Genomic DNA, 24,799 nt, shown 5'->3' on the forward strand with positions numbered 1-24,799 from the left:
TATTTATAATTTCCCCCAAAAAAACGACAGGACTTTTTGAATGACCTGGTACAATAATTAAAATATTGAAGATACAATATTACAACGTGGAATGGTATAGAACAGTGGCAGGCAAACTGGAGAAGCTAAAGAGCCAATGTAAAGACAATGATACTAGTAACACCAAACGTAAATTTTTTTAACTTGCTTGAATCCGACAAGTTCATCCAGACATAGAAGATAATTCTTTTTATGTTAAGTAATTTTTTTTATAGCAGTTGGCATCTTATTTGAAAGCAAAGTCATTTCTCTTGTCCTAAACTCTCAATTACAGTAGTAAGGCAAATACATTTTGGTTTTTATAAACCTTTTAAGTCAAATCAAACAATTTTATTCAAAAGCTGCTATTTCAAATCCAAATATATGAAATATATTCTAATTCTATGATCATCGGACAAAATAGTTAGTTTTTTTAAAAAAGAGATGCCTTCTCCTAGAAGGAAAACACATTATCTCACATATTGTAGGGCCATTATATTATATTAAACACACTACCTGACATATAGTAGGCATTATATTATAATATTATACACACTACCTGACATATATAGTCTGACATTATAATGATAAACATTTGCAGTAATATTCCTGGTAAAACTAATGTATAAATCAATCTTCTCAATAATTTTTTCCAGACAGAATAAAATATAATCAAAGATCTTATATTGAATAACAAGAAAGATAGTGGATAAATTTAGTTATCCATTATTTAAAAAAAAAAATAAAAACAGGTTCCAAAAATCAAATGGACTTGACTGATGTTTCAAGTGAATTAAACTTGATTAAGATTCAAAAACATAGTTTATATATTATACTATATTAATTGATATGAATACTACTTACTAAAGTTTCTCGTAAATAATTAAGGTCATTTTCAGAACTGAGCTCAGGAAGACCTGTTGATATCATCATTGCGAATAAAGAGAGTATGAGGCTACCGTGCCGCCTTAATATAAGAAATGCCTGCAACAGTTTTATATCAAATTAATCACTCATCGTATTGAAAAAAAAATTTAAAATCATATGATTTGGATACATAAGGAAATTTGTTAACAACAAAGAAAAAATTACAAATCTAACAAACCTGTTCACATCTCTTTTGAAAAACTTCGAATTCAACAGGTATTTTCTTTGTTTGGCCTTTGTTAATGACATGAACGAAATCATGAGTCAAAACAAAAGGCACTCTCTCCCTTCGGAAACCAAATTTCTCTTTAAAATGACCCAAGATATGTCCAAAATCAATATGAAAAAGCTGTAAAAAAAAAATTTATATAATTATAATTACTTACTATATATTGAATACTATTCCATTTTTATTGTCTTGAAGTTGAAAATATACATATTGCCTATGACACCGAGTAACACATTAAAATACTTAAAAACAAACCTGTCCAGTCTTTTTAACCATGATATTATCAGAATGCCTGTCAGCTACTCCAAGAACGTATGTAGCAACGCAATATCCAGCACAAGAATAGGTGAATTCTTCTATAGCTTTGTTCAAACTAACTTCTGTCGGGTTATGATCCTTGAGCCAAGCTAAAATAAAATAATTCAGGTAATTTAAAACAGAATATAGAATCAGAACTATCTAAAACACGTTAAGGGAAGTGGAGGAATTGTAAACATTATTATAATTAAATTTCAAATGCCCATAGATGACTTTAGTAGGTGCTGAAACATAGTGTTAGACAAATAAACAGCACCAACACAGCTGCTTATAGCTGCACCAAAACCTGCAACAGTAGCTATTAGTGGTGAATTATCATACATGGACATAGTCTTGTCATTTGACTACATTGGAAAATAAGAAGATAAATACCTTCCACAAATGAATGAAACCATCTATATCAGTTTTATTCACTAAACTTTTCATATTTAAAATCTATCGCTCATTACCAACATCTAAAGGTGTAATGATTTTGATTTTAGCCAATCATTTTGATAGGATAGAGCAATACCTTTATATCTACATAATCAGGCATTATGCCTTAAGCTATGATACCTCCTAAATTAAAAATGATAAATAAAAAAAAAAAATTAATTGTGCTTATTAGCCAGTTTTAAAAAAATGTGAACTTTAGATGTTGAATTAATTTAATTTCCTTTATCCTTCTAGGATCAATAACATCAATAAATGATCAATGGACTGAGATAGACCAGTGTATAACAAGTGCTAACAGAAACTTCTTATCTCAGATTACTGAAATCTCTAAATATTTCTCAAAGTCTGAAGCTAAGGGTATACAATAACATGATAAAGCCGGTTCTAATAAATGGCTGGGCTCTAACAGGTACTCTGGAAAGCAGAATCTAGAAATTTAAACAGAAAGTCCTCCATATAATTACCGGAGCGATCTGGGATCAGAGCCTTAACACATGGAGGAGGAAAACTAACAGTGAACTGCTAGCAGAGACTGGTCAGTCAATATCTCATGATAGGAAGGCAAGCATGTTGGGCAGGACATGTGGCTCAAAGCAATCCATCAGGTCGCCTCTACACAAAAATTAATTCCAGTATAGTTGGAAAGAGACCATGTGGGAGGCCAAAAACCAGATGGATTGACAAAGATGCGAAAAAGCTGCATGTAGCAAACTGGAAAGCAGTAGCCCAAGACAGGCAGGCGTGGAGAAGGCTGGTTCGAGCGGCTAAAGATCTACAAGGTCTGTAGAGCCTATGGAAAAAAAAAAAATTCATCTAGTAATTAAAATATAAACAGAATTTTTTATTTTTAATATTAGGGAACAAATCAAACTTTTTTGAATGGGTCCAGTTTATTTTTTTTGTCTGCATTTTACAATAAACTGAAAGACAAGTTACATAAATTAAGTACTTTATTTTATTAGAACTTATTGACAATGAAAAAAAAAATAATAGTAAATAACTACTCCATAAAATAACTTATAAATGCAATTTTAAAACATGAATTGAAACAACAAAACCTCTTAAAGTAACAAATTCATATTAGCTCGAACATGGAAGTTCACATAGGCAGTCAATTATTTAAAAATTATGAATACTCTAAAACACAAATTAAAATGAAAACAAAATATAATACTATTTCCAAATTACTTGAACTGCAAAAAGTTCACTAATTGTACAATATTAATTACCAGAGCCCTTTAACTTTTATTATATCTTATCTTTTATTTTATTTCTAATTAGTTTCAAAACGGAGAAGACTTAAATACCAAAAGAGTATTATATTATCTTGACACTGTTTTATGACATAACAACTGAAAAATATGGCAATTCCATCATTTTGGAAATAGACCTCAAGGATGTAATAATTGCAATGAAATGAAAAATAATTTTTCCTAGGATGCCTAGTCGTTATAGTTCTAAGAATAATTACGCTGCACATTTGACTGCCAATTGTCTCACATATAATGGTTTAATAACTCAATAATGAAATAAATATTGATAAATATAATGAATAAGTAGCAATATTAAGGATAAAATTTAGAACAAAAAAATTACTCAAGTTTCAAGCTATATCTTTATAAATACTCGTAATATAAATTGACAATAAAATAATTGACCATCAGATATTTAAAAAAATGAATAAATAAATAAAGTAAAACATGAACACATATAAAAATATATACATATAAGTAATGTTATTTTATTTTTACAGATTTGAGGTAGACTTATAGGCCGATAAATGGATAAATAATTTATGGTTAAATGAGGTTCATTTTGAGTAAACTGTTCTATGAGAAGGAATACAAAAGTTCGTGGGTCAGATCTCGTATTTAAGGAGTGGATAGTGGAACACAGGGTACACAAATCAAGGATATTGGGAGGTATTTTAGTTCCAAAGGCTCTGAAGAGATATAAACCAAGGAAATATTTCCGATGGAAAAAAAAGGAATGTAATAATGATAATAAATTTCAAATGGCCTATACATTTAGAAAAAATTATTGTGAAAATAGTAAAATTTACATAATATTAATTTCATTAACACAAATTAATTCATCAAAAGTAAAGTTACACGAATTCTAAATTTAAAAGATCGCATGGGAAAATCATTGTAAATTCTTACCTAGAAGAGAGCCCTTTCGGAATGCTGAAGTAGCCGTAAACATTCCCTTTTCCTTTTGAATGTTGGCTATGGTTTCAGCATTTAAAACAACTTCAATTAAACCAACACGATTATCAGTAGAAATGCATCCATACGGATTCATTCTGAAAACACAAGATTAATATCTATTAAAGATGATAATTTCTCAAAATTTAAACCAGACATGTAATTTTTAATTCTGGCTAGATAGGCCTTTAAGGCATAAGAAAATATTAATCCTCATTTTTAATCTTAATTTTGAGTGTTCCAAAAATCCATGCCATACGAAATGATGACTTCTGTTTCAGAAGGTTTAGAGACAAATTGAAAAGACAAGAATCACCAATCTTGCCTTCTAAGTTAGGCTAGTGAACTTGGCATAATCATTCTGTTACTACAACCAACAGATAAGACGATGGTCTTAATATTATTTAGCTAGAAATCTAATGGGGTGACCATGTTGAGCACAAATATGATATAATCTATTTCTTTTTCCTTAAAGAAAAGAATGAAACTTATGAACACCTGAGTTCAAAAGAGAAAAAAAGGACCATGAGGTAGTCGTGATGTCTGGGAAAGTGAAATGAATTAAAATAGATTCTATCTATAAAGTCCCTATAAAATAATTAATACCACTTTGCATTATTAAAGTAATTTTATAAAAATATATATTGGAGAGACATCCGAAAAACTAGAAACCAGAATCAAGCAACACCCCACATTTATAGACATGACACAAAACACTAAAAGCAGAAGGTTTCTGGAAACAATTCATATAACCAATAATATTAAAGACACGGTAAACTATAAAACAGACACAAAACATTTAAATACACATTATGCCAATGTAATAAATAGATTAGCCATATCAATATAAAAAATCAGGGAAAATATGTGAGAATAAAAAGGTCCAATTATTAAAAATCATAAATTTTAACTTAAATTATACAATAGATTAAAATTAGACATATCAATAGGGAGATAATAAAACAGCATTTTGATAAGGTCCAAAGAGGTAGTGTCTAATATAGAACATTGATTTGTACTACAAAGATAGATGAGTGCACCAATAGTAAAAGACAGTAATTTTAATAATGTAGAGTAAAACCATTTTAAATTATGATTATATAGAAATTGACAATACCACAAAAATGTGGTAAATATGATTACAAGAATTATAAATATACACATATAACATAGATAAAAATTGTCAATAAGTATAACTTAATTTTAAGATTGTAAAGGTGCATGAGTATGAGACAATAGTCCCAAAACATCGTAGAATGAAAAATATAGAATAGGTTATATTTATTCTGGAAGTGTTTTCACTTCAACAATTTAAACAAATTAAAGTATTTTTGACTTGATAGAATCAATGAAAGAAGGGTTTAAAAACCATCATTGGCTATGATCAAGTTCAAAACTAATTTATATTTATTTTGTTCATAGTTGATATTTATCTCTTTCTAATGACTAGTAACAATGTGAGGTAGGTAATTTTTTTTTAAATAAATAAAATTGAAGATACTTTAGGGATTTTTTTGTTTTTTTTTAAATCAGTTTTTAAGCCCAGCGAAACTATTTCAATGAGGATAAAACCTATCTAATAATAAACACCACCTAATTTTACATTAATTTATAGAATTTAATCAATTATCACATAATAATGAAAACCATTATCAAGAAAATTGAAAAAATATGAATAATCAATACTATAAAGAGACAGTTCCTGCAGGTGGATTTGATCAAAAAGGTTCCAGTCATTCCAGGCATATACACTCCACACTCCTTAAATATGTAATTTCAGTTTTATATGACTTTTTGTTTATGAGCTAGGCTGTTGACACATGCCTGTCAACAGCCAAGCTCGTGAGATTTCGTTATTTGGACTCAGAGAAACCTCAATACATCTATTTCCATCAAAACATCTATTCCCATAAGAAATTTAGCACAATCACAATACTTTCCAATTTTACTTTAACTTTCTATATATTCAATACATAGGTTAGTGAAAATAGAACATAATTATAAACAAAAAGAAAGACTGCGATATATCCGTATTTACTCTAATAATAAATTATCCTAAACTAGGACTATTTAAAACTACCTGAGATCAAGGCCTTCATTTTTCCAAATCCTATCCATTATCCTTATCATCTGAAGGGTGAGCATGTCTTGGCGCAGATCATCTCCGTTCTTGAAAATTATATAAATATCATCTCCAAAGACATCGTCATTTTCTAACACTACCCACAAAGGTTTCATTTTACTGTCCATTACACGACACTTCTCAATCCTGAAATAACATACAGGAAAAATAAAATTATCAGTGCAGATTTAATACCAGAGTTAAGGAAAACAATGTAACTCAATATACTTCAATACATTTCAATATATTTCAATATATTTCAAATACAAAATACTTTTAGTATTTAATTCTTATATATGTATATAACTGCCATATACATTAACATATATATATTTTGAAATACAAAATACTTTTTTACTTAGTATTTTGTCCCCTAAAAATATAAGATACAAAAGATATATTTTATCTTCTATTTTGAAATACTGCCCAAATCTTTTGAATGCTGATGTGGAAGTAAGATTAACGTCTTCAGCGGCAATAGTTGACGTTTGCAAAGAGAGTGTTTGAAATGGGTTTACCACTGTCGAAATTATTATCAACATTTTTATTTCTTTAGTATATTTCTTTTAAATCTATTTTTAATTATAATTCATTTAAAGTTTCATTATTTTACATTTGTTTTAGTGCCAAACCAGTTTGAAACCTCTCGCCATATGATCAATTACAATTAATTATGAAGAACTTGTGTGTTGTTACCAAAAAAAACTGAACGTTTATATAATAATTGTGATTGTGTTGTTTTAATTTTCAAGTATGAACATTGTTGTTTACGATAATAAAGACCTAAAGATTCATCTTTATAATTATATAATAGAAACACGCACTAAACTAATATTGACTAAACATTCAATTTAGTCTCATTATTAAATAACTTTATAGGAACCTTTATATCTTAATATAAGTCAGTATAACCTTATTGACAAACTTTACCTAACATTGCGACACCGATAAGAAGGATCAAGAGGATTGAGAACCCCGGCTACAGTGTCCATGACGTGCTCTTCCTTCAAACTGTCTTGCAGTGTGAGCTTCGGCTTATCCTTTCTAGTCCTCACGGCCTCAGAGACTGACTTTAATTTAGTCACTAGCTCGACCTGCCTTGACAGGGATCCAATGTGACCATCCAGAGCGCTGCGACAGTATGCCTCTAGGACTAATCCAAAGCGAACCCACACTGACGCAACATGCATTTCAGACCTATAGACAATATACATACTTCAGAAATATTGTAAATTTAAATATAGCGGATGTCCCAAGACTAAATGTGAGTAATCGACAAAAGAATATTTGACAAACTCCTATTTATTATTTTCTGAATTCAAATGCCTTTAAAGTTGTATTGAGGTAGCCCTCAACTGCTACCATAGACCAATAAATTAAATCTTTGAAATTCTATTAAAACCAATTGGAATTATTTTTCTTTAGCTTGTCCAGTACAATTTCAATTCTTACAGTTGTGTCATTATTCTTCCCGAGCAGTGATATGATTTCTATAATGTTTAACCATATATTTAATATGAAGTGCAATCACATGTTTTATATAATATCCAATCATGGAGATTGTAAGAATCTGAACCATCCTTATACAAACATACAAATTAAACATGTAGAAATCATTAACTTCAACTCACCTAAGATGCCAAAATAAGAAGTGACCAATTTTTTGATTACAGAGGGCTCTCCGTAATAGGAACTCGACAAGATCACAGTACAAGTAACATTCGTGCTTTAACGCCTGGACCAATTGTAGAAGATAAAGAGAAAGATCATCGTCCCTGAAAAGAATATATTAACATTAAACAACCAAAAATAAACAATGCTAACATTAAATATTTGGTAACGTACAATTTATCAATTATAAGATTAAACCTAGTCTGCTTTAATATTTACTTAAAATGCTTATTGCATCAATATAGTTTTAAAGGTGAAATTCTTTTAAAATTATTTCAATCACAAAATTATCTATTTATGTAGTAGATGTTATTTTTCAATTTAAAAATTTCTTGGCTTCTGTCCAGAAACTTAAAAGTTAGAATTAACAAATCAGTTTTTTAATATAAAAAATTTATTTCTGTCCTAATATGACAGGAAGTAGCAGTAAATTAGTTCATAACCCTTAACAAAAGATTTTACGAGCCAAAACTGAAAATATGTCAAAGGTAAGACTTTTTTCTTATCAAAGAAAAGTTTGAAAAAGTCTTAGTAAGAAACTTTTAAGAGGGAATTATTCAATTATTCGCTAGTTTTTATTTTTAATTGGAGTAAAAGTTTAACTTAATTTAAAAAAAAGAATTTGATCCTTAGATTAAAGTGTTAACTTAAAAATGATAAACTTTGCACTCACGAAACTTTTGATAAACACTTAACAGCATAACTTCTCACAGATTGGTCCGCGTAAGCATAATCAAGAAGTTCCAAAGCTCTTTCAGGTGGAAGAAGAGGCCACTTGTTCAACAATGCCATCGCTTCGCTGACCTGTCATATTAATGTACATCTATATTTATCAGCTAATAATTTAATTTAATTAAGAGTAGAATTGCCAATCGGAATAAAAATATCTTAAATAAATGACCTAATTTTAATACCTCATGGTGATCATTCCACTCAACACAGTCTAGAAGCTTTGGCAACAACGAGGATTCCAACCTCAAAACGTCATACCTAAGAGACCAGAGTGCCTTCCTTTCCTGCTCATGCATTTCATGAAGAGGATCCCTCCCGGTTAGGTTTCTGAAAGTACACGTAGAGGTAGGTTGAACAAATGAAGTATAAAAACAAAAAAAATAAAGATTAAAGTATTAGGAATTAAATTATCAGAGAATAAACAAAGATAATAGATCAGGTATAAGTCATAGCAAGGAATAGCATTTTTATGTTTTCACATTTTTTTTTTCTACAACTTCTATACACACGTTTATACTTCCTAGCAACATTTTGAGGCGTTTTTTAAAAAAAAATTATTTTATATATTTTTGAATAATTCAAATTTGAATCCATATTTCCCTTTTCAACCGGTACCTTTGTTTTTATTTATTATTTTATTTTATTTTTTTTTAGTCCAAACAAAAATTGTAAACACCAAACATTAAGGAAAACACTTGAAGTAGTATGGACAGTTAAAGGGATGTAGTTTACCAAGGGAGGTACAATCGTGGAAAATAGATAGAAGGGGATGAGGTAGACCAAGGAAAACCTGGAACAAAGAAACAGAAGAATTCTTGATGGGACACAACCTAAGAAAGGGAAAGGCTTGGACAGGGTGATCTGGAAGGCCATACAAAATTTAGGTTAAGTAAAAACATAATTTGTTAAATTTTATGAACTAGATATTTTTCATTGATATTATTGGATTTGGGGATCATTATTGTTTTTCTGTGACCGGGTTTAGTAAAAAAAAAAATGGTGGAAATAGATGTGCAGAGATTCATAACATGTATGTTGCTCATATTGGTTTCTAGGATAGGGGCAGAGAGGAAATATTTCGGTTGAGATAGTGGATTTTTCATTAACTTTATTAATTATAATGTTTAGGCCAGTTGTACCAGAGAGAGAGAAATACTTTATTTATCTATGCTGCCTAAATACATCAGGTTGTTATCTCACACAGCATACTTATCAATCCGTAATTGGACATATATTAATTACACATACATGGTATAATCAGAAAAAAAGAGCTAGAAACTAATGTAAGCGACATATACTTTGAGAACCTCTGCACATCTACCTCCACCATTTTGATCACAATCCGGGCATAGAAAAAACAACAGCTTATCTCCAAACATAATATAGTAACCACAAATAATAATTTGGATGTCACATTTCAAGAACTCAAGACTTGAGACAGTTATTGGAAGGATTATATTTAATGAGAAAAGAATAATGATCAAGTTCAATTGATATAATTTGAGATTTATCTATTAATTAGTATTAAATATAATTAATAATTACTTCAACTGTTCTATGGTAGACCTAGAGGCAGGACCTCTTGGGGCACCAACATCATTTTCTTTACTAAATTCCAATATTTTTTCTTTCGAAGGGTAAACTACGGTATGCTCGGAATGATACCTAAACAGAAAAAAAATCAAATTTTAAATTTCACAAATTACCATAGTTACAATTTAATTGTGATGAGAATACATACTTATGAAAGGTGATTGTGAGCGCAGCAGCATTCTCAGTATTGGTATTAGAAACTACAGTACCAAGAGAATGCAAAAGATCATCAGTCTGCATGTCTTCGGCATAGGTCCACATATAAAGCGTCATGGCCCCCGTCTTCAGTTGGTTTTTGAAATCATACACGGTCGTATTGACCCATCCCATCGGGTTGATATATAACTCCTAGAAGAAGTACATATTAAGATAATTACAAAACATTTTCTTCACTAATAATATCAACACAAAAAAGCAAGGAATAGAAGAAGAAAATAATCAAGTCAAACTCGATATCTCAAAGTTAACTCTCATCCCAGATGCATTAATAAATAAAATTGTACACATAAATTCGAAAGTGAAATTCTATGACCAAATATATACTATATTTTATCTCATACAAAATTTTATAACTCAAAGTTATTAATTTTCAGTTAACTTAATAATTCAAAAAACTAAATATCTCATAAATTGGATGACTCAAAGTAAAATCAACCTCCCTCCAGCTTGAACTTAATTCATTGTAATTAAAGTGAATTGGAAGAGAAAGGGGAAGAAGAGAAGAAAGAAAAAGAAAAAACAATGATGAATTCAGATTAAAACACCATTAATGTGATTTTTTAAATACAAAGTTAGATTATGAAAGTTTGAAAACTAATATACGAATTAAAAATTTTATTCTTCTAGATTTTTTTTTTAAAACTTAAAATAAATAATTAATAAACAAAGATTAACAAATAAAATATTAAATTTTCAAATGAAATAATTCTTTAATTATGTTATATTAATAAACAACAAATATAAAACTCTCACTTCTTGCATTTGCCAATGATATTGTAATTTTCGCAGAAATCTCTAACACAATGTCACTGGATTATAAGAAGAACTGCTTAGGATTAACATGGTCATAAACCCTACAAAGACAAAAGTAATACGGATAGATAAGAAAGCACAAAGAATTATGCATCATTAGAATTGAAGACAAGGTCCTCGAACAAGTGGAAAATTTCAAATACCTAGACACACCTGAATGAAAACGGTTATATTAATACGGAGGTTAGTGAGAAAATGGCAAGTGCTGGCAGAATGTTTAAGAGAGAAGCTTACTAAACAGGTGAGAGGTGGACAAGAAGACAAAAGTGGCTGTGTAGGCCAACGTTTCTCCCCATTCTGACGTATTCCTAAGAATCGTGGACACTAACAAAAAAAAACATCAATCAAGAATACAAGTGTCAGAAATAAGATTTCTCAGAAAAATTGGGGGGAAAACAAGAAGGAGCTGGAGAAAGCTCTTTAGACTTCCTCCTCATACTGCATAGGTGGTACTCTAAGAGAGTGGTGGTATAGAGGAGAGAATATGATAAACAAATGTACAATTGCTGGGTCAAGTAAGTATGGATACATACTATGGTAAATCAAATCTTGATAACCTATAAATCCTCATGCGAGATAGCTTAAGAAAATGGAAAAATAGTGAGACTGAGTTGAGATTTCAAGAGAGCCATGGAGTTAATGCTTAACATCAGTACATTACACATTTGCAAACGAACAAATGCTCTATGCTCTATTTAAGCAGAGCTCTTAAACTAAAATGAATCTGGAATCACAAACCCGGAAAACATTAGAGGCTTTTAAAAATCCTACCTGAGTTTTTAATATAATACATATGTTTTATTTATTGTTTAAGAGTGGTTTACTTGAAAAGAGCACAATTTCATTTGATCCTCTCTAACGTTTCAGCCCTTAGGCCATTATCCAGGAGGCAACCGTGTAATCATTTGTCACATTCACTAAAATAGTTTTTTCTAATACAGGCTATTTGCCTAAGTCAACAATAAAACTATATAATTTTAATGCATATTAATCATAAAACTCTTCTTCTAAACACATTAAACTTATTACCATCCCTTTAGGTGGTGTATACAGGTGGCATGGTGTCACAGTCCGGAATAATACTAAAGCAGAAGTGAAGCACAGACGGTGGGAAGGATAAGGACCTAGAGTAGTAGAACTTTCTTATTATACGATCAAACTAAACTTTCTTCCAAATTTTGACCAATTCAACAGAAAGTTTTGACTAAGGAAATATAAAGAATGACCTCAAAAAGAAATATAACCTATAATATTTGACTATCAGGCAGCACTCGACGGTAAATTTCTACCTAATTAAGTCACAAGCATGAAACAACCTGGCTGTCCTTTAATAACTCTTCATGTTGTAATGGATGACTCAATATATGATGGTTAAGTGAGCCAAGAAGGCTGTGGAAGTGAGAGACAAAGGGACAAAGGACCTGAAGGGCAGACAAAGGGGATTCTGAGTTTAGGGTGACTGAAGGAGAAGGTTCCTCACATTAGGTACAGGTAGCAGAGATCGAAAGAAAAATTCCAGCATTGGAGAGACTATTAGATTAGTGAAAATGGAAATATTGTTGCTGAATGAAATGTTTATTTTCATCCAAGCCAATAGGCAGTGCTAAAGGGAATCTAATGTTAACAATTCTAATGGTTGCTAAAGCAGAGTTTATTTAATTTAGTTTGTATTCGCAGATAAATAATATTTTGCGATATCACCCTCAATAAGTACATGAAAACTATAGTCTTTTTATCTTTGTTTGTATATAAACAAATGTTTGTCTAAAAATTCTAACTCATACATTTATTATCATGTGGACATGAACGAATCAAAGATAAAGTAGGCACTTCAACAAGGAGGATCTAAGAAATGATGCTAGTCAACCTCAAACTATATACCAATACACTAAACAGTTTGGATAGTAAGATATTTACTAGGTTCTAAAACCTGGAATGAAACAGTGCAGTTTATTTATTAACTCATTGATTAAATCCTGGAATCCCTTAGATGGGACATAAAGCTCCATCTTGGTCTTTACAATTTCTTTAACCACGGACCATACCTAACCTGCTTTTCATACATCTTTATCCATGGCTCACTTCCTAGTCTCTCTCAGCCATTTCTGCCATCCCTGCTCCTGAAGGTTTCATTCTAAGCTCAGGAGAGTTATCTTTTCTGATGGTGTGCCCTAACCATCTGCATTTTTGAAGCTTTATAACCTTGTCAGCTATTTGTTTATAGTGATTATTAAAAAAAAAAATGTATTCAAAGTCACGAGTAATATTTTAAAAGTATATGAGAGGAACATATTGTGTAACTTCTCATTTCTCCTTCCCTTATGGTTAGTAACATTTAGTTCCTCAATTATTTAACAAAATACTTGAAACTAAGATTATTACAACCATTTCGGTAAATAAATACAGTTTAATAGAATCAAAGATTAAGAATAATAATAATAATTTTTCCAAGTTTTCAAAAACATAAATACTATTAAGATGCAGATCACAATACCCTCTCATCACTAGATCTCTTCAAATATTAATTAAACATAAACAAAATTTTATCTTTTTAAAAAATGTTGATACGAAAATAAAGTAATATATGCTTTATGAAAGTAAAGAGTATACAAAATGATTATTTGTAATCATAAAATGAAATAGTACCTGCTTTGAATCCCTGATTTTTCTTGATCTCAAACCACGTGCTGACTTAGATATTTCATAAACGACAAAACAGAGACGTGCCATTCTAGGAATATTGCAGACTTTGATATCGAATTGCAGATCTTCTTCCCAGCATACTCCACCTTCTTTGGTTACTTGCTTTTCAAGAGTCTTCTGTGGTTCACACAAAGCTTTACCTCCATGGAAAAGACCAGCTTGAATCGCCACCTAAAAATTAATAACTCAATTAAATTCATAGAAAAATAAAACATTAACTAAGTAAACATTTAATGACTGATGCCAAGATGCGATGACCCAACACATTTATTTAATTATAATTAGAAATTGTAATGCGATTTTTAAGGACCATTTAGAATGTGATGAATGTTCAGAAAATTAACTAAGGTGAGCATCTGGAAGCAAAAGATTTAACACCCACGAGTAGAATTTGTGGATCCAGAGGAAGACCCACATAGTTCAGTTTAAACAATTAGGCGCAGAAATAACATAAAAGTCATTTATGTTTTTCTAAATGTTTCAACATTTGCCTAAATTAAAATTCTAAATAAGGGATCAAACTGAAATGAAAAAATTATTTTTAAAGTTAGAATTTATTTTTATTTTTACTTTTTTTTTTAAATGTACTTAAAAAAATGAATTTACAATTAAAAAAAGAAATAAATTATACCTCTAGGTAGTATAAAGAAACTAAACTTCAAACATATTAATTCCTCTTGCTAAAGTTTGGTCCAGAGACGGTCTTCTTCAAGAAAAAATATAGGTCTCAGACAGTCGGTCTAACGAACCTGAACATTCATTATCCATGAATCTTCAGCGATTTGTCCCTCCCTTTCAACCAAGGGGAAGAAAGGGCACTGCCCAAAGGGACCATGGCTATGAGTAGCCAGATGCTGCACCATAGAAATCATGGCTTATAGCTAATTGAGGCTGGGTCACCTCTTGACGTTTTCTGTGCTCCAACAAGTTATTAATGTCTGTAAAAATACCATATCAAACAGCTAAAGATCTTCATGGTATACATCGTCAACCGGAAAATAAAATAAATAAAAACAAAATATATGAGTATAATGTCAAATAATTAATAAAATAAGGAGAAGTTGGACTGGTGAAGATACTTTACCCCTTCCCTTCCTCAACCAACTTCTCCCTAAATTATATCTACACCATTAATAAACAAAATACCTCTCATTGATTTAGGAAAATCAAGGAACATTACTTATATGATTTGCAATTAAAAACCATGAAAACATTTTAATCCTAGAATGGTATCATTGAATAAAATCTACTCCTCATGGAATTGAAATTCTTCTCCCTCTTATCTCTAAAATGTGGAATGGATGAGCGATAAGCTGGATCCTCAATTTAATTGCTTAACAACTGCCATGATTCCAAATCTTCAGTACAGTTAAGGTGAAAGATATCGGGTAAGTTGTAAACCAAAGTGACTAATTTTTATTCATCGATATCATAATGATGCAATGGACAGGAGAAGCTTGAACACAATGTTATCAACAAATTCTTTGTTTTGTTTAGTAATTACCTCATTGATACCAAATCTTAAGGTAAATATAACAATAACGAATACTCACCAATAGCGGCAAATTGAAACACAAAGTTCATAAAATTACCATTCAATTGTGAGTAACAATGTAACTAAACCCAAATAATAATATTTATTACTGCAAGAGACATTGAGAATCATGGTGGGTTGGAATTTCCATTAGAATTCTCCAGTTAGGTAACTTAGGGGCATGTTATTTTGATGACTTATTGTTGGGCTAGGAGTTTACCCATGGGAGAATTCTCTTATGATTTTAACAATTTACAGGGAGATTTCATCTACAATTTGCATATAATAAATTCTATGCCAAATATAACTTCATATATTTAATTATGCAAACATTTTTAAATATGCCCAAAATTAGATCCTGATTTTATGGAGTTAGCAGTGAGTATAGGATAACAATACCATTCTAGGATTAATAAATTAAAAAAATATTTGTTAATAACAACCTAATAATAAAATACAAATATATATATTCTATTACTATAGCAAATAATATCCTATAATTTAAGATTATTATCTTTAAAAAATTCATATTTGAAAATTAATAAAATATAAAACAGTGGATAATATTTAAAATACTACCTCGACAGTTCGAGTAGAATCACAATTCAATCGACAAATCGCAGTAACTTGAAAAGCGAAGGGATCGTCAATATTCCAAGATGAGATCAACTTCCTCTTCCTCGAGGTCAAAGTAGAAAAAGAGGACCTGACTCTTTTATCTTCTGCATAATCTGGGCTATCACAGAAGGTCTGAGTGTCAACTGAAAACAAATTTAATTTTGGAAATAAAATTAAACTTGCCAATTCTACTAGTTTCTTATTTAACTTCTTTTATTTCTGACAGATCACTTTTAAGAAATGTAAATTTTTTTATTTTTTCCAATCCACTGACCAGTTTCATGACAAAAATTAAGTTCCTACATCAAGGAAAAAGTAAACTACTAAAATTTCATACCTTAAAAGAGAAATGTCTTCAAAATAAAGAAATATTATTCATCATAAAAGATAAATTGGATATATATAATCTATTTCAGAGAACAGATTAAAGAGATAAAAGTAGTCCAGAATTAGAAAAAAATATTTTTTTAAAAAAAAGCTTTATTCAAGCATCTTTTATTATAATGAGATGTTTTCATTTTTTATTAAATACATATTTAACAAGAAACAGCATTGCATATTAGGAAGCATGCTTGCTTGAATAAAATTCTATTTTAAAAAATTCTATATCAATAGCTTTATGCTTTAGTGTTAATAATGATAATGTTTGAATCAAATTTAAATGAAATTCAGGAAAATAACATATTTATAAAAAAAAAAAATATGAAGAGAAATGCATAATAAATACTTCTACAAATTAAAATAAATCATTAATCAATTTTAATTGGTAAATTAATAAAGAAAAAAAGATTTTTATTTTTAAACAAGAAATTAAAAAAATCAGCTCTAAATCACTAAAGGGTTAGTAAACCATTCCATTCAGGAAATAAAAAAAAAAAAATATACATTTCTAATAGTAAGACATTATATAAACATAAATACCTGGCACATTTCTAACACTAACAACAATAAGCGTAGGTTGTACATCTTTCATGAGGGATTCTTGAATATAAACAAATTCAACAAGAGGTACATTTCCAACAAGATATTCTTCCTGGCCACGGACTTTAAATACAAAATCTCCGATATGGTCTCCTCTAGATTGATGTTTTAGTGCTTTTTTCTTCAATACTTCACACATCAACTCGGTCGGCGACATCGAATGAGGAACATTAAATTTAAAAGTTGACTGAAAATTAAATAAACATTTCAAGTAAGTATCTCAACGATTACAAAAATAAACTATTTATTTTAAAGAAACAAAATTTATACCAATACTATGTACAATGTTTATATCAATGCCGCTGAATTGACCTCAAAAGATCTATTATCTTTTCCAATACAGTGAAACATCTATATAATGGATACCTGATGGTATAGATGATTTTATCTGTTTGACAGAGGTGTCCGATAAATAGGGTTAATATTAAAATAAAACAAAAATTTAATCAATCTCTGATACCTCATAAGTTGAAAAAACAAAAACAATAATACATTTTTAAGCTACAAAAGAAAGAAAAATCGAGACATCATTCTAGAAACATTTCGCCTAAATCATCATTTTAAAGGATATATATATTGGTGATAGGATACATATTTGAAAATAGGTATGTAGTATGCCGGATTTTGAGGATCATCCTACGATAACCTGTGATAATGGTATCAAATGAATATAAAATTGGTGTTATCGGAGGTAATCCATAAACGGCTCACAGATGGATATTTTTGTATTCCATTTTAGATTATAAGTATCTTGAAATGAAAAACATCAAATTTTAAAGGAGGGATTTAATTTTATATATATACACTTTAGTTAAATTAAACATACAGGTATACTTTATTATCGTTTGGTGGCATAAATTAATCCAATATATTCGATGACATTCATATTTAGCATCGCATGAAAGAAACGTTGAAATAAATGGCATATCTGTTAGTATCATCAGTATAGGCTGTAAATTTGAGATTTATATTTAACGAATAAAACAGATAGTTTCTTAAAATTTATTATATTTTTTAGTTAAAATTAAACATTTTTTAAACACTTTATTATTATATTTTCGTAACATAAATTGAACTAATACATGCTATAAAGTTGCAATCATAATTTAAAATATATATATATATATATATTAATAGCTTCAAAATTACTCAACCAATCTACATCATACTTTGCAGTGGTTTAAGAAAAATAATAATGATAATAATAAGTAGAATTAAGATTTAGTAACACATATAATTTTGAAATAAAAACTCTCACAGTGTCAATATTAGTACTGTATCCCAACAACTAAGAATGATAGGCATATCAAAGAGTGGTAAAATATTTTTTGGGAGTAAAAAAAGCCCACTAATTCATTTTATTATATTAAACTCTCAACTTTCTTCAAAATATTTTTTCTTCGGGAATTTCATTATCTTTCAACCTTCCCATGGCAAAATGGAAGATTTTGAACAAAAAAATGCACATAAACAGACCGAATGACATATGGAAGTGTGGTAAACAATTTTTTAGTAGTGAAAATTAGTGTTTAAAAAAAAAAACTTCCACTAAATTGGTCTAGTAATTCAAAAAGTTAACTGTGGACAAATTTAGAAAAATACTCCACATAAATCAGTCCAGTAATAACTAAGTCTACCAAGGAAGATGAATATTATTTTCTTTCTTTTTTTTTTTAAATTTGCAGACCTACTGTGTCCCGGGTCTCACGCATTATTTTGTTTTAACTTTTTTTATCCTCAAAAATCTTGGGATTTCATGTTCCTTAAACCTTCTCATGGCAAAATGGAACATATAAAAAAAAAACCCTCGTAAATCGGTCCAGTAATAACGAAGTCTATCGAGGACAAAGATTCGACAGCTCTCTTTTATATATAGAGAGAAGTCAAGAGATAGAGATACTGTGACAAGACAGTAGCCATGGTTACCAAATTTTCGCCCTACAATTGGCTTTAGATTTCTTTTTAAAAATCTAAAAAATTGAAATAACTTCAACACTACTTGATCGATCTCCACCAAACTTAGCAGTTTTTTAGGGCTCGAAAAACTGCACCAAATGACACAAAGCAGGTCTAATTAAACAAATTAGAACCGGAAATATAAAATAAAATGTGAGAAATTTTTCCCCTCATTTGAAACCCACATTTTGCCCTCAAAAAAGCATCAAATATAACTTTTTTCAATTTTGGCTCCAACGGTTCTATTAATGTGACAATCAGATAAAAGGTAGAGGAGTTATTAACGATTATATGAAAAATAGCTGCCAGAGGGGAAAAAAAAATGCATGGACGGAATCGAGGTGAAAATGAATGATTTTTAATTTCTTCCAAAAACTGTATTTAGAGACCACCCTGAAAACGAATATGACTTTCTTATTTAAAAAAAAAAATCTGCCGACCTAATCTATCCCAGGCCTTATGCTTAATATTGTTCATAACTTCTTTTCTACTCAAAAATCTCATGATTTCATCATCTTTAAACCTTCCCACAGCAAAATGGATCAGATAGAAAAAAAACTCATGTAAATCGGTCTAGTAATAAGAAAGTCTATCGAGGACAAAGAATCGACAGCTCTCTTTTATACATAGAGAGAGATATGAGTTATAGAGAAGTGAAAACTGATGGGGAATAAAATTGGTGTCTTCATCCTAGGTGGAGGTGTTTTGTAAAAGAGGGTATCAAATGCATTAAATTTGTATGTCATTAGTTTACCTTTATTATAAAATTGTCTTTTAAGAAGGGTATCCATTACGAGAGGTTTCACTGTATCTACAAACTTATAAAAAAAATGAAACCTTCACAGATAAATAGAAAATGAGAGTGAGCCAATTTATTAAAGTAAATAAAAAACAAAATTTTTCATTAAAAAGTAACATTAAAATAAATAAGCATACTATTTTTCATTAAAAAGTAACAGATTTTCTGACAATGATGTAAAAACAGTTAAATAAATTAATTATACTTTATTGATTAATAAATTAATATATACACTTAAATATATATATTTGTGGGAACATAGGGACATTTAACAATATATATTTCTTAGCACAATATCACTTATTAAAAATCTGATCAAAAGAATGAAAAAATTATTTCATTCTAGGATCTAGGATATATGCCCTCTTAAATAACAAGTAAAGAACGAATTTAAAATTCCACTTTTTCATCAAAGATTTTTGTTTTAAAAAAAATTATTCAAAACTAAATACTATCTACTTAGAAGGAAAAGAAGGAAAAAATTCCAAATTTAAATGATAAATGTCCAGAGGAAGTTTCATTGTATTGAAAAGGAACAATCATATATTGCAATCATGCGGAAAGAAGGATTTAGATCAGGTGTTTCTGAAGTGCATATAAAAAATAAACTGGTGAACTTTGGAAAAGGACAGAAATAAGTAAAAAATAGTTCAGTACAAGAAAAAAGTGATGGCTGTTTAAGGTAAGGCTCCTGCATATAGTATAGTGACTACTTACTGTATGCAGGAGAAAAGGTAGTAGAGCTACAACAAGAAGAGAGCACATTAAAGCCATGGCCGATTTCAATATATTTTTTTTTTTTTTATTATTAGAATAGTTAAATAGTCATCGAACTAGTGGACACATGCACAGTATGGTTTTCCATTCCAAAACCTACACTGGGCATGCACCCATCAGTTTTTAATTATGGTTATAAAACCATTCTTTGGAACAAGCATATTAATAACTGATTGAAATTCCATCCAATGGACCTTAAGAGTTGAGAAAAAAATAAAACATACTGAAACTACTTTATTTAATATCTCAAGATAAGAAATGATACTGATATGGTTCCTCCAAAACATTTTCTTTTTAGAGCAGATTAAAAGAAATATATAAACGTTAAAAATAATAACTTTATGGTAACAATAATTAGATCATTAAGTAAATTAAAGTTTTATTTCCAAAAATTGTGACAGATTTTGTTTCAGTATGCAAAAACATCTTTATATAGAAAATGTCATTGAAAACAAAATTTTTTTTTTTTAAGTCAATGAGAATCAGAATCGCTAAGCCCTGAAATTACAATTCAATTTTGATGTTCTTGGACTCTTTAGAAAGATAGGAGTTTGTCTTTTTATTTGTATCAACAGCGATGGCATTTTTTCGGTCTGGTTAAAAAAAAAAAAATGGTCACAAGAAAACAAGAATAGGTTGTTTTTTTTTTTTTTTTGTATTTTTTAAACTGGTTCTAAATACAGGTTAAAACAAATTGTGTAGTGTAAAAGCTATTATTAAACTTTGAACTTTAATTTAAATCACTCAAAAAGTTGGGAAAACTTCATATTGAAAATATTATAAAAAAACAAAAACAATTTTTTTTTTCAGTTCCGAGGAGGCTCAAAATTTAAACAAAATAAGATTACCAATGAAATCCCAAGCAATAGCAGTTTCTAAATGAGCTATGTATCATAAATAAACATTATTTTTAATCATTAAATAGTAAGTATTGAATTTTTATAAAGTTGAAGATATAGCAAATCGTCTATAATTCAGGAACCCTTGGAATAATATAAGCCTATAGACTAGGAGCTGGGTTTTGCTATCAATTCCAGTTAGTCGCTGGAAATCCAGTGCTTAATATATGAAATTTAAATTTGTAATAATCAAATTTATTGCTTCATTTAACAATAAAACTTATGGCTGAAATTTCAATATGACGTATCATATGTGATTCTGCTAGAGTCAACCATTAGTTGCATGTGGAAAAAATCCAAACAACACAATCAATTTTTTTTAAGTTGTTATTTATTTTTTGGAGAGCTGAAACCGAATTTGATATTTTCAAACAAAATTTCTCCTTTGAGAGAAATCTTTTATTTTTCGGATTTTTTCCCGAAACTAAACATTTTATTGAAAAAAACATCCATTGCCAAGTTCAACTAGGTGAAATTTGCTATCAATTTTATTCATAGGTTTTCAATCCAAGAACAAAGGGGAAAGAGCTAGAACAAGTTTCAAATTTAAGATATCAGATTTTAAAAATATAGCCATCATTGGCTATATAAAACGAGAAGTAGCCATATTATTCGCTCTAGAGCTGATGAAAAGGAAATGAGATAAGGGCCAATAGGCTTTGAACAGAACACCTAAGGAAAGTAAGTTCAGAATTTGAAAAGCCAAAGAGGAGAGGATAGGATTTTAACTGAAGAAAAGAATAATTAATATTTATCTATGATGGCCTCATATATCTGTACTCAATAGTATAAAGGATTTAACTCCAAAAAACATTAATGTTGAGTTAAGTACATTAAACTCGAAAAATAATTCTCTATCAATTGGTATAAAGGATTTAAGATGCATATTATTATGATTTCCTGGTTAAAACTATACTGAACAAATAAGTTTTTACACAAAATTTCTGAACTTTATTTTTCGTCTCCTTAAAAATCAAGAATATAGACTTAAATCCTTTATACTTATCAGTACAGATATAAGATAACATTGCTTCAAGGGATAGTGTTTCCTTTATACTTATTAGTACAGATATAAGGGTAACATTGCTTCAAGAACAATGCTCTTATCATGAATGGCCAAAGAGATTTACAAATAACCTTTTTAAAAAACATATGCCATTCCCAAAAGACACTTACATCGAAATTTTGGTATTTAACGTATATGAAAATGTTTCCATCCTTCAATTTTCCTGTAACTGAGTGGGATAACCGAGGATCGATGCGTGGAGGAAACTGAACACACAACCTTTCCAACCAACCTTTATTCGATCGACAGCGGGACACTTCCTCGCCTAGACCTCTCATTCTCCATCGAAAATAATTCACTTCAGGATTTTTTAGAGAATCAAATTCATGCAGTCCTAAAAACAAAATATAATTATTAATAGTTCGAAAATTGACACAATAAGTAATAAACTCTTGTATTTCTTTCCATGTTTTAGAATGAGTATATCTGAGTTTCTTTTGCAATAATTTGGTATTCCTTTCCCCAAAACTAAATTTTATTAATAATGGTTCACATTATAAAATTTTAATACAAAAAAAAAAATTTAAAAATAAATATAAAAACTGTCTACCAAGTCCATAGATAGCTTTAACACTATTTTTCTCTCTTTTTCGTTTCTCTTAGCACGAGCTTCAATGTGTACTTTCAAAATTTTGAAGCAAGCTATATCTGAATGGATACTATTATTTTGAAAGCAATCATTCATTTTTTGAGAGACTAAATCAAAACGTAAGCAATAAATAAAAGTAAAATATGAACTACTATGATTTTGAAAGCAATCATGCATTTCATATTTTTGTTCCAGTTTTCTTACAATTAATTATGTTGTATTCCCATAAAAATTATACAAACAATCCCAGCATTTTTCTTTCAATTTCAGCAATGGTGGCACTATTTATAAACCTATTTTTTTACAGTTTGGTTTTTTTAGTGCTTGTTGTTTTAGTCCAAGCAAAATAATATGTTGTTGTTCATATTACATACAAAAAATGCTATAATTATTGTGTATGCTATTACTTCTTACTACTTGATATACTTATTTGCCTGGCCTTTTTACTATTTGATTAATACAACATACAGTATTAATATACAGTATAACACCATTGGCAATTTTTACAAAAACCAAGATTAAAGATAAATCATTGTTTGGCACTAAAAGGGTTAATGTCTCACACAGGTCAACCAGAATGCATATCCTTTATCAACCTGAAGTAACTTAATTATCCCACAAAATATTAGTTATTACACAATTGACTAAAAAAAGATGACTACTGCACTGACTGTGAAGCTTGCTAGTTTGGATTCACAATCATATGGGCAACATGTTTCTCAAAATGGAATACTGTATTCCTTATCAGGTCAGGGATTCCAAAGACAAAAAATACTGACCCACAGCACGCCAGATACATAGAGAAATGACTAAGGGCCACCCGGGTACTGACGACACTAATACAGGATTTACTTGAGACGTTTAAGATTCAATTCAAAGAGTCCCAGTACATACATCATTATATTACTTGAATTTTTGTTATTATTTGTAAGAGAAACAAAAAAAATACTACGTTAGCTCAGCTCATTAATTAAACAAATTATTTTTTAATCAAAAATGGCAACTTAATAATAAACAAATACATACGCCTTCCAATGAGATGACTAATTTGAACATTTAGTTGTTTCTCGGCTTTGTCTCCTCTCCTTTCTACAACTTTCAAAACACCAACAAAAGGTTTTATGTCACATAATCGTTTTCCTTCATCGACCAGCTCCTCTGTTTCTGCCATGGAATTAATGCATGAGAATACATAGGCTGAGGCATCGTGAAGAGTCCAATGCAAAGGGAACTTTGCAGCCTCTTCCCATAAATCCTAAGCATAATTAAAATTAAAATTTTTCGTTATCAGACTTAAAATATAAATGTTCAATCAGATTTAAGCCACTAACAAAAAAGTTGATCAGATTAAAGCAAGAACAGACATGTTTCGGCAATACAAGGCTTTGAAATAAAGTAAACATTAATTCATGTAACGCCTACAACACAATAATTTGGTCTTACTCTGTTGATCTAAAATCCACAAAATAGAGAGAATCATCCTAAATACAATTTCATTCAATCTCGATAATCTGTCAAATATGAGATCGAAAAGGTTTCAATTTGTTAAATATTCATATAACTATATAGGCAATATTTGGAACATTTATGTAG

The 24,799-nt window shown here is 29.5% G+C and overlaps 1 protein-coding gene across 6 annotated transcripts in view; it reads right to left on the minus strand.

The window, feature by feature from the left end:
• The window catches only part of Pi3K92E (phosphatidylinositol 3-kinase 92E), a 35,057-nt gene that overhangs the window by 5,047 nt on the left and 5,211 nt on the right, over positions 1 to 24,799 (minus strand). For all 6 annotated transcript variants that reach the window (XM_014434337.2, XM_014434335.2, XM_014434336.2 and 3 more), the window contains exons 3-18: positions 24,233 to 24,461; positions 22,728 to 22,951; positions 17,061 to 17,307; positions 16,101 to 16,282; positions 13,931 to 14,158; positions 10,401 to 10,600; positions 10,205 to 10,324; positions 8,842 to 8,986; positions 8,601 to 8,731; positions 7,888 to 8,031; positions 7,187 to 7,453; positions 6,215 to 6,403; positions 4,090 to 4,232; positions 1,430 to 1,581; positions 1,124 to 1,294; positions 883 to 1,002 (exon numbers count right to left, since the gene is read on the minus strand). In XM_014434337.2, coding sequence (XP_014289823.1) covers positions 883 to 1,002; positions 1,124 to 1,294; positions 1,430 to 1,581; positions 4,090 to 4,232; positions 6,215 to 6,403; positions 7,187 to 7,453; positions 7,888 to 8,031; positions 8,601 to 8,731; positions 8,842 to 8,986; positions 10,205 to 10,324; positions 10,401 to 10,600; positions 13,931 to 14,158; positions 16,101 to 16,282; positions 17,061 to 17,307; positions 22,728 to 22,951; positions 24,233 to 24,461 — 2,892 coding nt within the window. The remainder of the gene's footprint in view (positions 1 to 882; positions 1,003 to 1,123; positions 1,295 to 1,429; positions 1,582 to 4,089; positions 4,233 to 6,214; positions 6,404 to 7,186; positions 7,454 to 7,887; positions 8,032 to 8,600; positions 8,732 to 8,841; positions 8,987 to 10,204; positions 10,325 to 10,400; positions 10,601 to 13,930; positions 14,159 to 16,100; positions 16,283 to 17,060; positions 17,308 to 22,727; positions 22,952 to 24,232; positions 24,462 to 24,799) is intronic.

This window comes from Halyomorpha halys, unplaced genomic scaffold (assembly GCF_000696795.3).
Source record: "Halyomorpha halys isolate HHAL.00 unplaced genomic scaffold, Hhal_1.1 Scaffold1348.1, whole genome shotgun sequence".
Taxonomy (NCBI): domain Eukaryota; kingdom Metazoa; phylum Arthropoda; class Insecta; order Hemiptera; family Pentatomidae; genus Halyomorpha; species Halyomorpha halys.